The sequence below is a fragment of the Oncorhynchus masou genome, chromosome 5 (assembly GCF_036934945.1).
Source record: "Oncorhynchus masou masou isolate Uvic2021 chromosome 5, UVic_Omas_1.1, whole genome shotgun sequence".
Classification (NCBI taxonomy): Eukaryota; Metazoa; Chordata; class Actinopteri; order Salmoniformes; family Salmonidae; genus Oncorhynchus; species Oncorhynchus masou.
In genome coordinates this window covers 45,398,514-45,419,696 of record NC_088216.1, presented here as the reverse complement: position 1 = coordinate 45,419,696, position 21,183 = coordinate 45,398,514, and the positions used below count along the sequence as shown (strand labels likewise).

Here is a 21,183-nt window from a genome sequence, read left to right as displayed (position 1 = left end):
ACCACTCAATGGACACAGTGCTCCTCCATTCACTACTCATTGTGCTCCAATTCCTCCCAAACAAGACTGAGACTTGTGCAACACGGCTAGACACGAGAATGACACATTCTCACTAGGGCATGAAGGCCATCGTCCACTCAGATTCACTGCAACCAACTAGTCCTGTGGATAGCTGAAATAATTGTTCCATTTTATGATACAAGTATCAAACTTGGTACACTAATACTATATAACTTAAGGAACATTTTAAAGATTGGAGGCAGTCTGGGAAGCCTGTCAGTCAACCAGGGAGGCCACTTTCATAAAACAGCTGCCATCCAAATTTCCTGTGAGAAGAAAATAGGGTAAAATCATTCTAAACAATATAAAAATTACTTTCATGTTATCTACCCACTAAATAAACTCCACAGATAATATAGACAATAATTCTGATCATAAAGTACTCTTAAGACCTTAATAGGGGTCATATTGAGGTCATTTTGACCATAGTCCAGCAGCTACATTACTTTTTTGGAGACTTTGTGATAGAGCCACCAAATTTCACACACTAGGGCATGTCTAAAGTATTTTTGGAAAACAATGTTGTGGCCCTTTTTAACCACTTTTCTACAAAATATTTCAAATATAGATTTTATTGTGTTCTCCAGACCCCCTCAAACATTTTAATTCATCATTGGGCTGTATGTACCAATTATTTATGGAGATATGGCCATGTGAATCCTGTCCAATATGGCCCTATGGAGCTGGTTGGGGGTCATTTTGGAAAACGATGTATAATCATGGGTATAATGCTGCCGGAGCACACCAGAACGATGAACCAATGTCTCGCAAGGACACTTAGTAAATGATTCATTATGATTATGTATTACAACCTGAGCATAATAGCATACTATAACATTACTGTAAGACCAAAACCACCACGTAATTTCTTATGACATTTATGGATGATAGTACTGAATGGTTGCGTTTGTTTTTCTCATGATGCCACCATAGAATAAATGTCCACAGATGGAAACAATATAGGTAGGCTATAGGTAGCTTGTTAATACCGTATGCTCTGAAATCCGCTAAAAGAGTATTTACTTACATAACTCAAGAGAGTTGAAATGCATATGCTCATGAAACTGAGTGATTGTCACATTATATATCGTTGCAGTCAGTAGACTAAGGGGAACACCCATATACCTTTTTAGAGTGTTTACACGTAAACTATTGGAACTAACAATAAAAACATTTACAAAAGGAAACACTGTAATTTGGCATGCGTTTGCACCACTTGTCTACTAAAAGTTTAAAGGATACATGTTTGTTTTTTTGTCCATTTCATTGTGTTTTTTTAGACCCCCTCAAACATTTTAAGCCATCATTGGGCTGTATGTGCCTATTATATATGGATATATAGCCAAGTAAATCAAATCCAATATGTAACCCACCACCTCAATTCGGTCTTTTGTAGCAACATTCTAAATTGTGTTTTTTTGTTGTTGTTCAGACTCAGAGCTACAAAACGGCATATCATACAATGTAGTTGAGGTACAAAGGGAAAGTAATTCTGTTTTGAAAGTTAATTAACTTGTAACCCCACTTTTGAGAAAATGTACCTTGAATGTTTTGGTACACCTACTGGAGAGCTCTTCTTTGTCAACACCCATTCAAGGTGATTTGTCACATGCACAGGATACAGAAGGTGTAAACAGTACAGTGAAATGGTTACTTGCATATTTGCAAATAGAAAGTATCCAGATAAAAATATTGTATAAATAAATAAAATATTAGATGATGCTTATCCAGACACACCTGGCTAACTTGATGGGTCATGTAATGATCTGGCGAAGTGAAGTATTTTGTTTAGATATGTAGCTAGATAGCTAGCTAAACATTTAACCATAATCCCAACCCCTACAGTACAAACATATTGTCATAGTTAGCCACCATGCATGAAATGCTGTATTATGAGTCTGCCGGTTAATAAAGTTAACCAACTACATTTAATGTTAGCTAGCTAGCAAACATTAGGCTATAACTAGCAATGCACATGGGTTTCTGAGATTCAAATAATATTACTACACATATCAAACACGTAACGCTAGCTAGAGAGCCAGGAAGCTCATGTTTGCTAGCTAGCTAACAATACGCTTTAACTTGCAATGAAAACGAGTTTCTGACAAAATTAGAAACGTAAAGTATAATATCTGAAAATGTAGCTAGACCAAATCAAATCAAGTATTATTGGTCACATACACATGTTTAGCAGATGTTATTGCGGGTGTAGTGAAATGCTTGTGTTTCTAGCTCCAACAATGCAGTAAAATCTAACAATTTCACAACAATGCACACAATACACACGATTATAAAGTAAAGGAATGGAATTAAGAATATATAAATATTTGGATGACCAATGTTCGTGTGGCATACACTAAAATACAGTAGAATAGAATACAGTATATACATATGAGATGAGTAGTGCAAAATATGTCAACATTATTAAAGTGACTAGTGTTCCATTATGTCATATCTATTCCCGCTCCCCCACTCTGGCGCTCATTGTTGCCAGTTTACTTATTATTACACACACCTACCACCATCGTTACACACACTTGCGCCTCCTGAGACTTCCTGGACTCCATCATTTCTATGATTATCTCCCCTATATCTGTCACTCCCTTTGGCTCTTTCAGCAGGCAGTATTAGTTATGTCCAGACGCTACTCTTGTTTTGTATTGTTCCATGTTTTTTTGTATTATTAAATTCACCCCTTGTACTTGCTTCCTGACTCCCAGCGTCTGCATTACACATTATTAAAGTGGCCAGTGATTTCAAGTCTATGTATATAGAGCAGCAGTCTCTAAGGTGCTTGTGATGGCTAGTTAATAGTCTGATGGCATTGAGACAGAAGCTGTTTTTCAGTCTCTCGGTCCCAGCTTTGATGCACCTGTACTGACCTCGCCTTCTGGATGATAGCGGGGTGAACAGACAGTGGCTTGGGTGGTTGTTGTCCTTGATGATCTTTTTAGCCTTCCTGTGACATCGGGTGCTGTAGGTGTCCTGGAGGGCAGGTAGTATGCCCCCCAGTGATGCATTGGGCAGTCCGCATCACTCTCTGGGAAGCCCTGCGGTTGTTGGTGGTGGAATTGCCGTATCAGGAGGTGATACATCCCGACAGGATGCTTTAAATTGTGCATTTGTAAAGGTTTGTGAGGGTTTTAGGTGCCAATCCAAATTTCTTCAGCCTCCTGAGATTGAAGAGGCGCTGTTGCGCCTTCTTCACTACACTGTCTGTGTGGGTGGACAATTTCAGTTTGTCAGTGATGTGTACGCCAAGGACCTTGAAGCTTTCCACCTTTTCCACTGCAGACTCTTACCCGTATGCATGGATGAACGCTTGTTTGGCCCATTGTGTCAAGTCTCTCCGGTTCATACTGGCAGTGTGCAGGAAGTATTCTATCACAACTTTTTCCTACAGATCTTTGTCAATAGTGCCTGCTAAATTTAGGGCAGCAATGTTGTTGAGCGCAGCAGCAACACTTTTGCAGTTCTCCATTGCTAACGTTATATCTTTCAAAAAAGCCGCGGTAGCAAGGATCATCTACACATACTGAGCAGCTCATGTTATAGACAGAAAGAAGCATGATACATGGCAGACCAATCTGAACGCATCTCTCGGTATGTTCAGCCCATCCAAGTTCCTGCCCACCCAAGTTCCTGACTTTTTCAGTTGTTCAGTTGTTCAGTTGTTAAACCAACTAGGTTCATAATTAAAACATTTTATTTGTATTTACAGATGGCATACAAGTTTGTTATTAAGGCACATGAAAGTTCATATATTCCAGAAGACATTTCTGTCAAAAAACACATTTTGATTTTAAAAAAATAATGTTTTACGTTCAAATGCCTCTCCTGTGAAGTTGTAACACGTGACATATACATAGCTTGAGTAAAGGTAAAGATAACTTAATAGAAAATGACTCAAGAAAAAGTGAAACTCACCCAGTAAAATACGACTTGAGTAAGAGTCTAAAGGTATTTGGTTAAAAATATACTTGAGTATCAAAAGTAAATGTAATTGATAAAATATACTAAAGTATCAAAAAGTAAAAGTACAAATAATTTCAAATTCCTTAGATTAGGCAATCCAGACAGCATGATTTTCTTGTTTAAAAAAATGACATATAGCCAGGGGCACACTGCAACATTCAGACATCATTTACAAATGAAGCATTTGTGTTAAGTGAGTGTGCCAGATCAGAGGCAGTAGGGATGACAAGGATGTTCTCTTGATAAGTGAGTGAATTGGATAATTTTCCTGTCCTGCTAAGCATTCAAAATGTAATGAGTACTTTTGGGGGTCACAGAAAATGTATGGAGTAAAAAGTACATTATCTTCTTTAGGAATGTAGTGGAGTAAAAATACAAGTTGTAAAAAATATGAATAGTAAAGTAAAGTACAGATACCCAAAACTTTTAACTTGAAGGTATTTTTACTTAAGTACATTACACCACTGGGTCTTAAGACTATTTTATGATCAAAATGATTATCTATATTATCTGTGGGGTTTATTTAGTGGGTAGATAACATCAAAAGTAATAAATGATTTTACCCTATTTTATTCTAACAGAAAATCCAAATTGCAGCCATTATATAAAATGGTTTGATACTTGTATCATAAAATGGAACAATTTTGGGTATATTTGGTTCTTATCTGCTGGACTAAATTGTCTCTTCACTCACATGTGGTCATAGTATGTTCTCCATCTCACTCTCTTTCTCTCTTTCTCTCTTGCTCTCTCTCTCTCTCTGTTTAATTATACAGTACTTGTCTCTTGGTTTCTATTTCAACTGTGTACAAATGGGCAGGAAGGATACAAAATGTTTGACATCATGATAAAGGTGTATTTTACTTCCTCTTGCCTTCTATTTTCCCTCTCAAGAATGAGACAAAAGTATGTTTATACAATACAACCCATCAAATGTAGGAATAAACTATTTTATAATTTATGAAATGGTTTCGGTTCAGGACTTCCAACTGGGCCAGTGTTAATAATGCAACATATTTCTTGTCAAATTAGTTTTGCATTCAGTTCACTAATGTTGGATTACTGGTCAGAGAAGAGCCTGCTCAGAGTGATGCTTTGAAATTAGTGGATTAATTTCGGACTCCAGCAGGCAGCAACCATAGCAAATCAGCCATTCAAAACCAATTAACATATTTTTCCAATGGGAAAGAAGGAGTGGATTCCTTCCATTCTTGTAACCAATGGCCCAGTGCCAGACTCTCTCTCACTCTCTCTGCCCAGTGTTTGTTATCTACTGTGGGCCTCTCAGAGATCCTCCCTCCCTTCCCCTTGATGCGTTTCCTCTCTGAGCAAGGAAGAAGATAAAGGACAACATAAACTCACACTGGGTTCATCATAAAAAGGAGGGGCATGATAGTTATAGGCCTACTGTGCAGAGCAGTTATCTTATTCACCTGCTGTTCATTACTCCATCTTTATTTATTTAACTAGGCAAGTCAGTTAAGAACATATTCTTATTTTCAATGACGGCCTATGAACGAACAGTGGGTTAACTGCCTGTTCAGTGGCAGAACGACAGATTTGTATCTTGTCAGCTCGGGGGTTTGAACTTGCAACCTTCCGGTTACTAGTCCAACACTCTAACCACTAGGCTACCCTGCCGCCCAAATCTTGTTAATCTTGTTCAATATTGTCTGCAAATGCTATACTAAAAACACATTACACTTTAATATTCATACAATGTAGACTAAGATCGCTGCTTTCATCTTCACTGTGTGGTTTTGGAGAACAGAGCTCCATATTTCTAACCCGAGGCTTCTCTTCGGGTGATTTCCAAAACATTGAATATTTAATCCGTAAAACAGCCAATTTGACTAGGGCCAGGCTACATTTCGGGGGGTTAGGGTGACAAAATGTATTGGAATATCAGATCTTTTAAATATTGTAGAATGCAAAATTACATAGGAGGCCTAGTTAATATCACATTTTATAAAGTGGACTGTTAGATCTCACTTTCTCCCACACCTTGCGGATCGATTTCAGCAACTTCAGCAATGGACAGCTCCCCACTGGCATGCATTTACAATTTGTTTCATGTGAGCACTAACATAATTTCTAGGAATTTAGTCTATATAAATACTACATATAGAAACATTTTGCTTTGTTTGATGGAGAACAGCCTATCCGGGTAAACCTCGGCATGAAGATTGAGGAGCGACATGAAACACGACAGTTAAATACCGGATTAGGCAACAGTAATCTGACCGCTACAGAGTGCATGCGCAAACATCGAAGAGAGCGACTGTCAGGCAGTTTTGTGGGGAGAAAAAAAACGAATTGATGGACCTCAACCTTGGACCCCAGTCAAAATGTAGGCTACCCACGATTAATGCCTAACCAACAATGAGGAGGTGGACACGAAGAGAGGTGAGTTAGTTGGGTAGAAAATACATTTTTACAAATGTGCTGTTTGTGGTGCATCATGTTGGGTCGCGCGCGGTGTCAGTAAACCTGTGTCAGTAAACCCGGTCCCTCGGAGAGCTCAGACGTCGGATTGAAACTGGTAGTTAACTGGTCGTTATTAACATGGTCATCGATAAAAGTGCTGTTCTGGGATGTATAGGATAGTTTTAATTAAATTAAGTTCATAGAAACTGTAGGCCACCTAATAATCTTCGATGTGATGACCTCAATAACAACTCCGATGGTAAATTACAATTTAACATCAATACACAGAGGCTATATTTTAGTCTAGTCATTATTATAAAAGCTGCAAACATGGTCGAGTCTGTGTAACTAATTTGTAACCAATGTGGATAGTTGTTGCGCTGCGCTGCACGTAGTGGTGACCCAGTTGGCCAGGTGTAAATCCGTGCAGCTCTTGTTCTCATTCGTATCACTGAATTAGTCTATAAGAGACACAAAAGGGGTGAATTGAAGGGGGAACGAAAAGTTTCAACGACAGCTTGAGTTGGGAGAAAACATATTGAAATTAACTGCATTCCTAAAAATTAAAATAAATAGATAGGTATGTTTGCCCTGGTCACAGCTAGGGCACCAGTGGATTTAGGGTATCCTCTGTCAGGGCTCCTCTTTTATCTGAGATATATCTATTTCAATTTAAAGGGAAGGAATCCCCCTTCATTCTATACCTATAGCCTAAATCAGTGTTTTCCAACTCAATTTTCCTCTGCACCGGAGTACCCCTACCTGAAGTACCCCCTCATGTGCATTTTACCAGTAGGGCTGTGGTTCCATGGGTGTTCGCAGGTATCCCATAGGGATAGGCCATAGAAAACCCAGGGGTCCTAGTACCCCTGGTTGGGAACCGCTGGCCTAAATGAGCACGCTGCACATGCTTGGGATAGCAATGGATAGGCTATTGTAATTCACCCTCTCAATTGTATGCATTCCCTAGTAGAATAGTGGCTTTTTTGTCTGCAGTCTATAGTCAAGTATTGTTTTTCAATCCCTGCTGAGTGCTTCTTTCCCAACATTCACAGGAACACAGGTGGCCTGTAATGTTGTCATATTTCTGTCGTGTCAAAGGCTATGCTCTGCGCTGCGCTCTCATGCAGGATTAAACTAGTCATCTTGTCCCACATTTGACATAATCTTATTAATTCTAGCTTTGGCCAAGAAATATTAATCTCCTGTTTTTTTTCATTTGTAGGATATATATATGTGGTTGTCAGAGCCAGCTATATTCTACCAACAATTTTTGTTGCCTATTGAACTGTTAAACAAAATTGAAATGTTTCTCTAGTTTAGGTGGATACAAATGAGGCCTGTGATGGCATGGTGAAGGGAATGACCGTAACAGCTGGTATAGACTGCAGTCAGAATAATGCTGAGATGTGATGAAGTCTAAGTGGTTATTATAGAACTCCTGTATGATTACTTTTTTTTTAATTCCCTCTGATTTAGATAACCGGCTTGGTCTATGACAGAGCCTGAAGAGGACTCCATGGACACCTGTTCTGGCACATTACACATCACACCGGAGATGGACTAAACCCAGTTAGCCTCAGTCAACACTTTCTCTGCACTATAGACATCACCTCATCTGACATGATCAAAGCTCTAAATACAGATGCTGCGACGGCCAGTGGATGGATTAATGCCAGCGAGACTGAGTGGGGTGTAGTCCATGCTAACCATGGGAAGTGAGCCGCCACAAGCCGTTGCCCGGCTGTTTGCCTGGGTAAATGGCATGTCCAAGTGTGAGCTGATTGAGCTGAAAGACCTCAGCCTGAATGATCGCATTGAGCTGGCACCAGACCCACCAGCCTCTCTGCCCCCAGCAGCGCCCCTGACCCCCAGGCAGATGAGGGCTCCGGAGAGGCCCAGCCACGTGGTCCGGCTGGTGGGGGACAGTGTGAGTGTTGAGGGGCCCTCGTGGTTCACAGGTCAGGTTGGAAAGGGACATGACTTCCAGCCCTGCAGTTATACCCAGATCAGCTGGTGCGATTTGTGTGGTGAATTCATCTGGGGCCTTTACAAACAGAGCCTGAGCTGTGCTAGTGAGTACCAACCCTATGTGTGTGTGTGTGTTTGTATGTGTGCGCGTGTATGATCACTGTCTGTGTTTTCAAGGTTTGGGAGTAACTGATTACTATAGACATCACCTCATCTGACATGATCAAAGCTCTAAATAAGGATGCTGTGACAGCCAGTGGATGGATTAATGCCAGCGAGACTGAGTGGGGTGTAGTCCATGCTAACCATGGGAAGTGAGCCGCCACAAGCCGTTGCCCGGCTGTTTGCCTGAGTAAATGGCATGTAATCAGTTACATGTAATCTGATTACCAGCAAAAAATATTGTAATCAGATTACAAATTTTTTGGGAAAACTAGATGATGACTCCTTAGATGACTTTTAAATACACAAAGGATGTTTGTGAAAAAATATGTCATGACACCTGTTTTCTCAATGACATTCAATCAGCATTTTAAAAAGTTGCGAGTTTAAACTTGTTCCACCTGAGCAGGTCTGACCACAAGTCAGATACTTTTTGTCTCCTTCTAATGCCTCTTAAGGGGAAAGCAATCCCCCAAAAAGTACCAGAAAGTAATCAGATTACGTTTTGGTAATCCAAAAGTTAATTTAATTATGTGATTTTTTGTGGGGGGGTGGGGGGGGGGTTGCGTTAGGGACCACGTGAGCATGGGAAAAAGTTTATTCTCAAAGAGTCGTTGGACTGCATGCATTTCTGAATCTACAGCAGCATTCAAATGTATATGTGATACATATGTGTAGGTACTATGGGGCTGAGTACAGTAAACTGTATAGTCAAAGTCGCTCATTCATTAGTCTTGCTTCCCAGTGCTACTAATGGGCTTCGGGCTGAAGTTTCCCTTCGTAGAGATCTAGAATCATCTTTCGGTCCCCGAATTCAAAATTGACCCCAGATCAGTGTCTACAGGTAACTTCACCCTACAAAGTGTTGGGTAGCTACTCTGAAAAATAGTTTTTATTTTATTTAACCTTTTTTAAACTAGTTAAAACATTTAAGAACAAATTCTTATTTACAAAGACGGCCTACCGCTAACTGGGATGACGCTGGGCCACGGGATTACCAATCACAGCTGGTTGTGATACAGCCTGGAATTGAACCAGGGTCTGTAGTGTTGCCTCTAACACTGAGATGCAGTGCCTTAGACTGTTGCGCCACTCAGAATCCCCCTAGAAAGGAGAGTTTTACAAGCTACCAATTACTTCACAATGGAAGAAGTTAAGATACACTAAATCTACCCTTTAGAGAAATAGAGTTTACTTAACTAAAGTTACTTTGAAAAAGTAGCTTACCACATCCAAACTACTTCATGAAAAATTATGACATGTAAATCTGAAATTTGATAGACTACAAACACTTCACTTCACACAGAATGTGCCATTTAACCTGTTAAACACAACAGTTATGTTTCAAGTGGGAAACAGGCACGTCTGATGCCCAAAAAAAAGGAAATTATTACCTACTTCAACAATATTTTATTTTTAAAAAATGTTAAAGTTGTTTGTAGTTCCAGTAAGTAGCTACACCGCTACATGGCAAAAAAGTAGCTAACTACTGAAAACACTACCTAGATTTAATTTTAGTTTAACTACGACCAAACGACTGCAAAATGTAATTAAATAACTAGTTGAACTTCATGTAGTTTACTACCCTTGAACACTGACCCGAGAACATCGATACATGCTGAAGAGACTCCTCATTCACGGTTGATGTGGTGGACAGAATCAACAGCAGGGGGCAGTGACGACCTATATTTACTGTGCTGCTGCTGACCCCAATGCCACACGATCATGAGAAGGCTGGGAGGGTGAATTCAGTTAACTTAACACCTTAGTTTCCATCCACAAGATGAATGACGATTGGCAGAATAAACCGATTTGAGGCAAAATGGTTGATCCAAAATGTGTGAATGATAATGGTTGAAGCAATCAACCATCCTCTAGTCCGCCATATCACTCTCTCTCTCTCTCTCTCTCTCTCTCTCTCTCTCTCTCTCTCTCTCTCTCTCTTCTCCGTCTCTCTTTCTCCCCAAAGACTGCAGTTACACCTGTCACTTCCAGTGTCGACCGTTTATCCAGTTGGATTGCAGCACCGATAGTAGACTCCTCACTACCGACCAAACAGATGTTTCTGAAGACACCGTAGAGACAGACACTAACGTGGATGTGGTGAGTGAGAGATACAAGGTGTTGCAGGGTGTCTCTATTGTTTGTCAGTTGCCTTTCCATTGTCAATGTTATTTCAACAAAGGAGAGGGAATTCATGCAGAACATAATATATAGTGTGTGGTTAGTAGAAGGGGTTAAAGAGGGTACAATATGTAGTGTTTGTGTGCTGTAGAGATAAACCAAGGTCCAATGTCTGTACTAATCCAACAGAACACGTTCCTGTGATTTGTGTGTGTGTGTGTGTGTGTGTGTGTGTGTGTGTGTGTGTGTGTGTGTGTGTGTGTGTGTGTGTGTGTGTGTGTGTGTGTGTGTGTGTGTGCGTGTGTGCGTGTGTGTGTGTGTGTGTGTGTGTGTGTGTGCGGGAGTGGGGGTTTGTCTAGGCCTACTGCTTTTTAGTGCCATGTGCTCACGGAGAAAGAGATTTTATTGCCTACCTCCTGAGACCGCCTGCCAGGACAGCCAGAGACTCATCAAGCAATTTAGGAGAGGGGTGAAGAGGAGGATGTTGCGTAGCAACATCACAATAAAACAGCTGTTCAGCTTTTGAACCACAGAAAAAAAACTATCCTGACATGCATAGAGCATCAAATAATAAAGTCAACACATTTTAATATATTATTCAACATGTCTGTTCTGCTACATATTTTTCTAGGCTTATGTATAGGCTAGTCTCTTCTTGACAGCACAAGAGCCAGAACAGTCCAATGTGTTTCTTGTAGTTTGACTATTGTTGTTTTTGTGGTGTGGTCTGGTCTGGACAATGGCCATATGACCAATTGCTGTCACAGCTGGACTTCCCACTTGCTACATTTTTCACGGGAAACAAGGAGGGGCTTGCGCGTATGGTGGCAATAGGGGGAGGGTCCAGACGCTAATTCAGTCTGTTAATTTCACAGAAGGAGCATTGGGTGGGACTCAAGAACCACATAGTACTTACTCCCCATCAATTTGAAATCACGTGAAGGACTGACATAACGGAACGAGTAGAGTAGAGTAGTAGTGGGAATGGTAGAATATTAGAACGTGTAGTGATGAGCGTTTGGTTCAATTTTCCAGTTCAAAGTTTTTCTCGGGTGGATATGATTAATTCATTAATTAGCTAGGCTATGATTGTGAGCACTGATGACAATTGGCGAGGGATCCACAAATATGTTAATATTGTAATATAGCGATATGGCGTTAAAAGAGGCAATGGAAAAGACCCTAGCATTTGAGATGACTTGGGGCAGCACGACCAGCAGCGGATACTGTAGCCAGGATGACTCGGACTCGGAGCTGGAGCAGTTTTTCACAGCGCGCACATCCTTCTTTATCAAAGTCAAGCGGAAAAAGGTGAGGCGTCCGCGGCAATTAAAAAAACCTCAGATAAGTCTGGTCTATCAAGTTGATAACATACTATCCCCCAAATCAGATGTGCCTTTATTTTCTAATGACTATGTAACCTAAACGTTTGTGCAATGTCGTTGTTGATAGTCTTCGTAGTCTGTTGTCAAAGTAATGTCGTTTCTTTAGTTCTGAGTGGAGCTGGCCTAATAGGATTTTCGACATGTACATTGCTAGACTCATTTGTGTAATACAGTGACTTTAACATACGTTAATGAATCATAGGGAGATGGGAGATGAGGCTTCTGTCCCATAGGTTTTGTCCTCTTCAAATATTTGAATAATACATTCGTTTATCAAATCAAATTGGATTTATCACATGCGCCGAATACAACAGGTCTAGACTATACCGTTAAATGCTTACTTATGAGCCATTTCCCAAAAATGCTGTTAAAAAGTTAAGAAGAAGGAGAAAGTAAGAAGAAAAAAGGAAATAGTAATAAAATAACAATAAAGAGGCTATATGCAAGGACTACCGGTACTGAGTCGTGCAGAGGTATGAGGTAGTTGAGGTAATTGAGGTAATATGTACATGTAACATATTCATATTCATTCCGCGCTGAGTAATAGGCTACCACTTAAATAAATAAGCTACAATAGTTTCAAACGGTACAGTTTTCAGCTCATTTGCATAATGTCATGGCCACTAGTCTACAACAGTCTCAAATGTACCCTATGGCTATCTACTAGGCTATTACATATGTTGTCAAGCTATTGTCATTTGATACAAGAAAGTAACACATACACAGAAACTCTGTTACTCTGCAAAGTTTTGTCAGGTAATATGCATGTATGTGCAAATACAGTAGCGTGCCGTGGTTCTGGGGCCTGGGCCTTCAGTGAAGTCCTACACAGTCCCACCCGAATTAATCCACCTCTTGGCTCTAGACACTATTGCGTTGCGTCACCTTGAAATTGACATTTTTATTCCGAGAATTGCAGGGGAAGAGTACAATACAGTACAGTTCAACTAATAGGCAAGAACATAGTCGAGTGCAACATAGTTATATTAATATTCTTCTTCTATCCCTTTCTGGTCCACAAACTTTGAGCTTTAAGTCCCCCCCCCCCCAAAAAAAAACAAAAAAGCAATGTGTTCACTAAACAGCGCATTGTCGCACCCAAAGCAGTTTCACCGTGATGATAAATACATAACTATTCACTGAAAATAAAAGAAAGAAAACAAATAATTTGCAACATAGGCTATTTTCCATTTTATTTTGTTAATATATAGGCTATTTAATATTAACGAAATAAAAGGCGAAACATACATACACATTTAATAAAAAATAAAATGCATTATATGCCTACTCACCAAAGACTGATTATTTGAGCACAAAATCCTTCCTCCTTTCTTTCCTCAAGAAGACTTCAATGACTGTTGTACAGTCTATCTGTGCGTTTTAGTTACACCAATAAGTCCTTTTCTATCGACATGGAGGCTAATGCTGAAAGCCGAGTCTGTCTAGTAGCATTTCTGGAATACGTTTTGATTCGCTTTAAGCCCGAGAATGCCCGCTCGACAGAAGCTGTGGACACAGGGACGGTCACTGTCACACATGCCAATGTGTAAAGTTGCCCCATGTCCTCATTCAGATTTTTCTGCTTCAGGAAATCAAGGAGATCAGAGGGACTTTTCCCTTCAAAATCAGTCATGGGATACATTACAGTCAGTTCTGTTTTGTTTTGTTTTTAGCTTGGATAGGTCGAACAGTGTTCCGTGACTCTCTGTTAAACTGGAGAAGGCTGTTTGCGGGAATTTTTACCGGTAGGTCTGAAAGTGCTGGGGGTCCAGGAGGGAGAGAAACATTCATTTTTCGTGGTCTTGAAACCTGTTTCGTATCTGGCAAAGAATGTTGTCCAGAATATTGCTGTGGAGTTGTTGGTAGTATGTGCGAGGGTCTCCTTGTGCTGGGCCTCTGCGTGCGCTGGGTGAACTTGAGATGCGCGCTGTGTCATCGTAGATTTGACTGAACCTGTGCCTCTCTCGCTCAATTGTGTCACAAAACTCGTTCACCCTTGTCAGGCAGAATTGTACATCCAAAGTTTGTTTCTGTAGAATTCCAAAAAGCACATCCGAATAATTAAAAATCCCATTGAATGTTTCAAGCAAAAAAACAAAACTCAAAATCATCCAAACGTGCATTAAATCCATCAGCCATAAGCACAGTATCCCCGTCATGGTCATCATGATGTTCCAGTAAGTGGTTAAACAGCTCCTTTAGGGCAACTCTCTTTTCAAAGACTGCATTGACCAATCTAGATGTATATTGCCACCTCGTTGGTGCAACTTTAGGAAGACGATGCTTGCAGATGTCATCCAGCAGTTGCGTGCTCTTAGGGGATCGTGAGAAAAATGCTGCAAGGCCATTGAGGTTGGCAAAGAAGACCTTGCATTCTTTAAGCTTTGAGGCTCCATGAGTCAGTACTAAATTTAGTCGATGTGCATAACAGTGAATGAATAAGGCCATCGGTGCCCTCTCCTTAACTTTAGCCTGCACCCCATTGAGTCCAGATGCCATGACTGCCGCGCCATCAAAACACTGTGACACAACTTTATCCAGACTACATTCATTTTCCTCCAAGAAACGGAAAATAAGAGCGGCAATGTCATCAGCTCGCTTTGTCTTCACCTTTTCATTGTGCAGCTCCGTTGCCCTGCGCGCTTGTTCGTTGAGCTGTAGATCCACTCGGGTGTCCCCAAAAGTTTTCAAAAGCAAAAAAATTGCTTGTAAGTGCCCAGCCGTACTTTGGTGTCTCGTTGCTGCCTCGCTTAGACAACTCAAGTTTGCAAAGCCAGTGTGGCTCCAAACACCAAATCGATCACTTGCAAATAATAGGCATTCCCAGCAGTACAGTTTGCAGTGCTTCCCAGAGCCTGTGAGCCATTGATAGCGCTCGTAGTTGGAACTTTGAAAGTGGCGAACAAACCCCTTTCCCACCTGTGACAGACTTTGTAGTGTCGGCGTCGGGCGACCTCTCCTCACAATGTCTAACTTTTCTTGAAAAGTTTGTCTTGAGAATGGCGTTATAATTACAGTGCCTTGCGAAAGTATTCGGCCACCTTGAACTTTGTGACCTTTTGCCACATTTCAGGCTTCAAACATAAAGATATAAAACTGTATTTTTTTGTGAAGAATCAACAACAAGTGAAACACAATCATGAAGTGGAACGACATTTATTGGATATTTCAAACTTTTTTAACAAATCAAAAACTGAAAAATTGGGCGTGCAAAATTATTCAGCCCCTTTGCTTTCAGTGCAGCAAACTCTCTCCAGAAGCTCAGTGAGGATCTCTGAATGATCCAATGTTGACCTAAATGACTAATGATGATAAATACAATCCACCTGTGTGTAATCAAGTCTCCGTATAAATGCACCTGCACTGTGATAGTCTCAGAGGTCCGTTAAAAGCGCAGAGAGCATCATGAAGAACAAGGAACACACCAGGCAGGTCCGAGATACTGTTGTGAAGAAGTTTAATGCCGGATTTGGATACAAAAATATTTCCCAAGCTTTAAACATCCCAAGGAGCACTGTGCAAGCGATAATATTGAAATGGAAGGAGTATCAGACCACTGCAAATCTACCAAGACCTGGCCGTCCCTCTAAACTTTCAGCTCATACAAGGAGAAGACTGATCAGAGATGCAGCCAAGAGGCCCATGATCACTCTGGATGAACTGCAGAGATCTACAGCTGAGGTGGGAGACTCTGTCCATAGGACAACAATCAGTCGTATATTGCACAAATCTGGCCTTTATGGAAGAGTGGCAAGAAGAAAGACATTTCTTAAAGATATCCATAAAAAGTGTTGTTTAAAGTTTGCCACAAGCCACCTGGGAGACACATCAAACATGTGGAAGAAGGTGCTCTGGTCAGATGAAACCAAAATTGAACTTTTTGGCAACAATGCAAAACGTTATGTTTAGCGTAAAAGCAACACAGCTCATCACAATGAACACACCATCCCCACTGTCAAACATGGTGGTGGCAGCATCATGGTTTCGGCCTGCTTTTCTTCAGCAGGGACAGGGAAGATGGTTAAAATTGATGGGAAGATGGATGGAGCCAAATACAGGACCATTCTGGAAGAAAACCTGATGGAGTCTGCAAAAGACCTGAGACTGGGACGGAGATTTGTCTTCCAACAAGACAATGATCCAAAACATAAAGCAAAATCTACAATGGAATGGTTCAAAAATAAACATATCCAGGTGTTAGAATGGCCAAGTCAAAGTCCAGACCTGAATCCAATCGAGAATCTGTGGAAAGAACTGAAAACTGCTGTTCACAAATGCTCTCCAGCCAACCTCACTGAGCTCGAGCTGTTTTGCAAGGAGGAATGGGAAAAATTTCAGTCTCTCAATGTGCAAAACTGATAGAGACATACCCCAAGCGACTTACAGCTGTAATCGCAGCAAAAGGTGGCGCTACAAAGTATTAGCTGAAGGGGGCTGAATAATTTTGCACGCCCAATTTTTCAGTTTTTGATTTGTTAAAAAAGTTTGAAATATCCAATAAATGTCGTTCCACTTCATGATTGTGTCCCACTTGTTGTTGATTCTTCACAAAAAAATACAGTTTTATAACTTTATGTTTGGAGCCTGAAATGTGGCAAAAGGTCGCAAAGTTCAAGGGGGCGAATACTTTTGCGAGTCGATATCTTCTCCTCCTTCCGCCATTGTGGGTTGAAAAAAAAGCTTAGTAGTATGCAAACTAATTTGTTTATCAAATTCAGTTTCCTAGTTCTAAGGTTCTGCATATACCTGCCCATAGGACCTGCCTCTCAATATTGGTAATCCAATCAAAAGACGAGCACACACTACGCCTGCTACCTGGCTCCTGTGTAACACTGGAGCCAGCCAGCAGGCGTACAATAGCCAACTCTAAAGCTGATTGGTTGACACTAAAGTTTCATTTCCATTCACTTTAAGCTACAAGCGCCCGCAGTGTTGATTCTGAAGGCCTGAGGGCAGATTTTAGACCCCTGGCAACACATGATGGCTGAATATGATTGGATAAAAGATCTAACATAAAGAACAGCCCTCCAAAACTCAACCTGGGGCTGGAAGCAGTGCAACCAAGAGGAAAGCTATGAAATGAAGAGTATAACTATTACTCTGGGGAATAATTTAATACATATTTGTGGGAAAATATATTTTAAAAATATAGATATTCTGATGATGTTTAGGCAAGCAGAGAAGGCCTTGCTGGCCCTAACGGCCCACCACTGTGCAAATAGTGTCCTTACAAAGCTTCACACTGTCCCATTTGTAAATGGCTGTTTTTCCAGATGGGAATTATTTCGTTTTTGCATGACACACTGGAACATTGGTACAAAGAGATATTGTGCTACTCTGTGGAAATTCTTAATATGGTCGTTGGAACTGGCAGATATATACCACCAAAGCCTATATTTAACCTTTGTGTGTGTGTGTGTGTGTCCTCACTGACTTCCTCTCCTCTGTTCTTGTGGAAGGCGGAGTTTCCTGATGTTCTTGCTAGTTGTGCTTGGTAGGGAGGGGGGGTTGAGAGAGCAAGTCTGGACACAGCTTCCTGCTTGATGTATCTGGCTAGGGAGTGAACTTTGCTGATTACTGTACAGAAAGAGAGGTTGTGTTATGTGAAAACGTTATGCCAGAGGACAAAGGCTACTGTACTATTGTAAAACAGTACCACGCACTAGCTACTGTACACAGAAGGCACATAGTCCACGTTGACTTACCACATGGCAAAACCAATAACTTGTTTCGTTAAAAACTATTTGGGAGATGATGAAGCAGGTTTGTGATACAGCGGTCGAAAAAACAAGTAGTCTCTCTGCTGACATCTTGTGGTTGGATAGTCAGTGAGTTTAGGATTTTGATTCTAGACTGTAGGTCATGGGAGATTGGTTATGATACTCATCCTCCTCCTCTATTTAAGATTGAACCTATTGACTGGGGGAAACAAGTGCTGTCTGTCGGTGACATCCAGCAGAAGGTGAAGGAATATAATGCTCAGATCAACAGCAATCTCTACATGGTGCTGGTAAGGGATTGTAATTGCATGCACACACACACCTGTGTCGAATCCCCAGTTAAACTCATTCTGTAGATGAGTTGCTGTAAATAATGTCCTGTTTCCTGTGTACGTATGTGGTAATCTGTAAGTTAATATTTCAGTTCCTGAGGCACGTTATGTTCACATTGTATTGACATGTCCATTGACAATCCGTCTAAGGACACTATGTTCCTGTATCCCTCTTTTAGAACCGAGACGGATCATACACTGGCTTCATCAGGGTCCTTTTTAAGCTGACACGGCCCGTGTCACTCCCACCCCCTCGGAAGGCGTCTTCACTACAGGAAGAGGGACAACAGGAGGGGGGGCTTAAGCATCGGACATCTTTCTACCTCCCCAAAGACACGGCCAAACACCTGCACATAAGCTCCCAGACGCGGGCACGTGAGGTCATAGAGGCCCTGCTCAACAAGTTCACCGTGGTGGACAACCCTGCCAAGTTTGCTCTGTTTGAGCGCAGCGAACGTGAAAACCAGAGTGAGTGTCCGCAAGCAATGTAACCTAAATGCACTGTCATGAACATGCTCAAATCATTCCACTTAATATGATACCAAACACAATGTTATAAAGTGTCAGTGTCACTCTCTCCCTTGCCATCTTGCCTCCCCTCCTATCTCTCTCTCCCCTCCCCTCCCATCTCTCTCCTCCCCTCCCATCTCTCTCACTCCCCTCCCCTCCCATCTCTCTCCCCTCCCATCCCTATCTCTTCCCTCCCATCTTTCTCCCCTCCTATCTCTCTCTCCCCTCCCTCTGTCCCCCCTCCCATCACTCTCTCTCCCCTCCCATCCCTATCTCTCCCCTCCCATCTTTCTCCCCTCCTATCTCTCTCTCCCCTCCCTTTCCCTTCCCATCACTCTCGCTCCCATCCAATCTGTCTCCCCTCCCATCTCTCTCTACCCTCCCCTCCCATCTCTCTCTACCCTCCCCTCCCCTCCCATCTTTCTCTCTCCCTCCCTCTGTCTCCCCTCCCATCACTATCTCTCCCCTCCCTCTGTCTCCCTCCCCCTCCCTCTGTCTCCCCTCCCATCACTATCTCTCCCCTCCCTCTGTCTCCCCTCCCCTCCCTCTCTCTCCCCTCCCATCACTCTCTCTCCCCTCCCATCACTCTCTCTCCCCTCCCTCTGTCTCCCCTCCCCTCCCTCTCTCTCCCCTCCCATCACACTCTCTCCCCTCCCATCACTCTCTCTCCCCTCCCATCTCTCTCTACCCTCCCCTCCCCTCCCATCTTTCTCTCTCCCCTCCCTCTGTCTCCCCTCCCATCACTATCTCTCCCCTCTGTCTCCCCTCCACTCCCTCTCTCTCCCCTCCCATCACTCTCTCTCCCCTCCCATCACTCTCTCTCCCCTCCCATCACTCTCTCTCCCCTCCCATCACTCTCTCTCCCCTACAATCTCTCTCTACCCTCCCCTCCAATCTCTCTCTACCCTCCCCTCCCATCTCTCTCTCTCCCCTCCCATATTTTTCTCTCCTCTCCCCTCCCCTCCCATCTCTCTCTCTCCCCTCCCCTCCCCTCCCATCTCTCTCTCTCCCCTCCCATCTCTCTCTCTCCTCCCATCTCTCTTTCTCTCTCTCTCTCCTTTGTCTCTTTCTTTCTTTTACTTTTCTAGTATACCTTCGTAAGCTCTCTGATGACGAGAGGCCGCTCCACCTGCGTCTGTGTGCCGGACCCAATGAGAAAATCCTCAGTCTTGTGTTGAAAGAGAATGAGACGGGGGAGGTCAATGTGAGTACACACCTCTAAAACACACGCACACATGCACGTGCACACACACACACAAACACATACACACATTAAGGCTCTTGTATGCTCAATACTGAAATGATGTGCATTGAAAAGTGTTGACAGTGATTATGTAACTTTACTATTTGAGTTGCTCTGTCTCTCTCCCACAGTGGGATGCATTCAGCTTTCCCGAGCTGCGTAATTTCCTGCGGATCCTTCAGCGTGAGGAAGAGGAGCACGTCCGGCAGATAGTCAAGCGCTACGCTCTGGCCAGGGATAGGATGAAGGAGGCTATGGCCAGCATCACCACCCCCGGCTGATGTGATGTCATGATGGGTGACATCATGGTAGAGAGGCATACACACTGTTGACCAGCGGCCACCAGGAGCATGGCACACAATGCCACTCTTGAGTTCAAAGTTCAAATGTCTTTAGTGCTGACCCTGCTGTAGCAGATAGAGCACAGCACAGCAACCCCTGCAGCTGTGAAGGGCAACTAGGGCCAATAGGGGGTTAGGTAGGGGGCGACACCGGAAGTCAGAGATCAATCATGAACACGTCTTTGAGACAGACAAGGTAATAGCAGTGCAAGTTAGGAGAGAGAGTAGAGGTATTCAGTGCAAACCAGTAGGCTAGTGCTACGTGTTGTGTGGCCTGGATTGGGCATTACTGTGAAGGACAGGAGGAAGTTATCTGAGGAATGAGGACAGACGATACTGTCATTGACTGGACACCTAGGAGATATCCTGGTCTGGACACTGCTTAACTGGAGAACTGGAGTTTTTCACTGGGAACATTGTATGTTGCTGCTCAGTTGTTGTGGGGAGGATTGGGTAAATAAAGATGTAACTGTATTGAGCTGTTGTTACTCTCATATTTCCCCTTTCTCATTAATAACAGGATCCTTGAATGTGTCTGACATGTCAATCTGTTGCAGACCAGGGTTGTGTTCAATAGGGCATACTGCAGCAAAATGTTTTGCAATTAAAAACAAAATTCTGTGTTCTTATTGGGACAGTTTAGGTCTCACCCCGTTTCAAAAACGTTTTCTTCCTACTGAACATGGCCCAGCTTTTTCTGGGAAGCCATCTGCCCTAATTACTCAGAGAAATCCTGTGAACTTTTAATTAGCCTGTAATGCATGTTTTACTATGGGAATGAAATATCTAGGGAACATAATCTATGTTGTAATGTGTTCATACTTCCACTTCTAATAAAAATATAACACATGAACTACATGTCATTGAATCTTTATTTTGTTATCAGTGTTGTTGTCATGTCTCACATCGCCCACTTTAGAGTAGGCTATTATT

The 21,183-nt window shown here is 42.1% G+C and overlaps 1 protein-coding gene across 2 annotated transcripts; it reads left to right on the top strand.

The window, feature by feature from the left end:
* Positions 1–6,275: 6,275 nt before the first annotated feature.
* On the top strand, positions 6,276–21,097 carry rassf1 (Ras association domain family member 1). Of its 2 annotated transcripts, XM_064965693.1 has the most exons (7): positions 6,276–6,441; positions 7,942–8,537; positions 10,565–10,698; positions 18,010–18,114; positions 18,336–18,624; positions 19,755–19,870; positions 20,041–21,097. In XM_064965693.1, the coding sequence occupies exons 2-7, from the start codon at positions 8,165–8,167 to the stop codon at positions 20,188–20,190; spliced, it is 1,167 nt and encodes a 388-aa protein (XP_064821765.1). In that variant the 5' UTR covers positions 6,276–6,441; positions 7,942–8,164; the 3' UTR covers positions 20,191–21,097. The 2 variants fall into 2 exon arrangements, with proteins under 2 accessions (XP_064821765.1, XP_064821766.1); XM_064965694.1 differs by lacking the exons at positions 6,276–6,441; positions 7,942–8,537; positions 10,565–10,698 and adding an exon at positions 11,576–12,030.
* Positions 21,098–21,183: the final 86 nt, after the last annotated feature.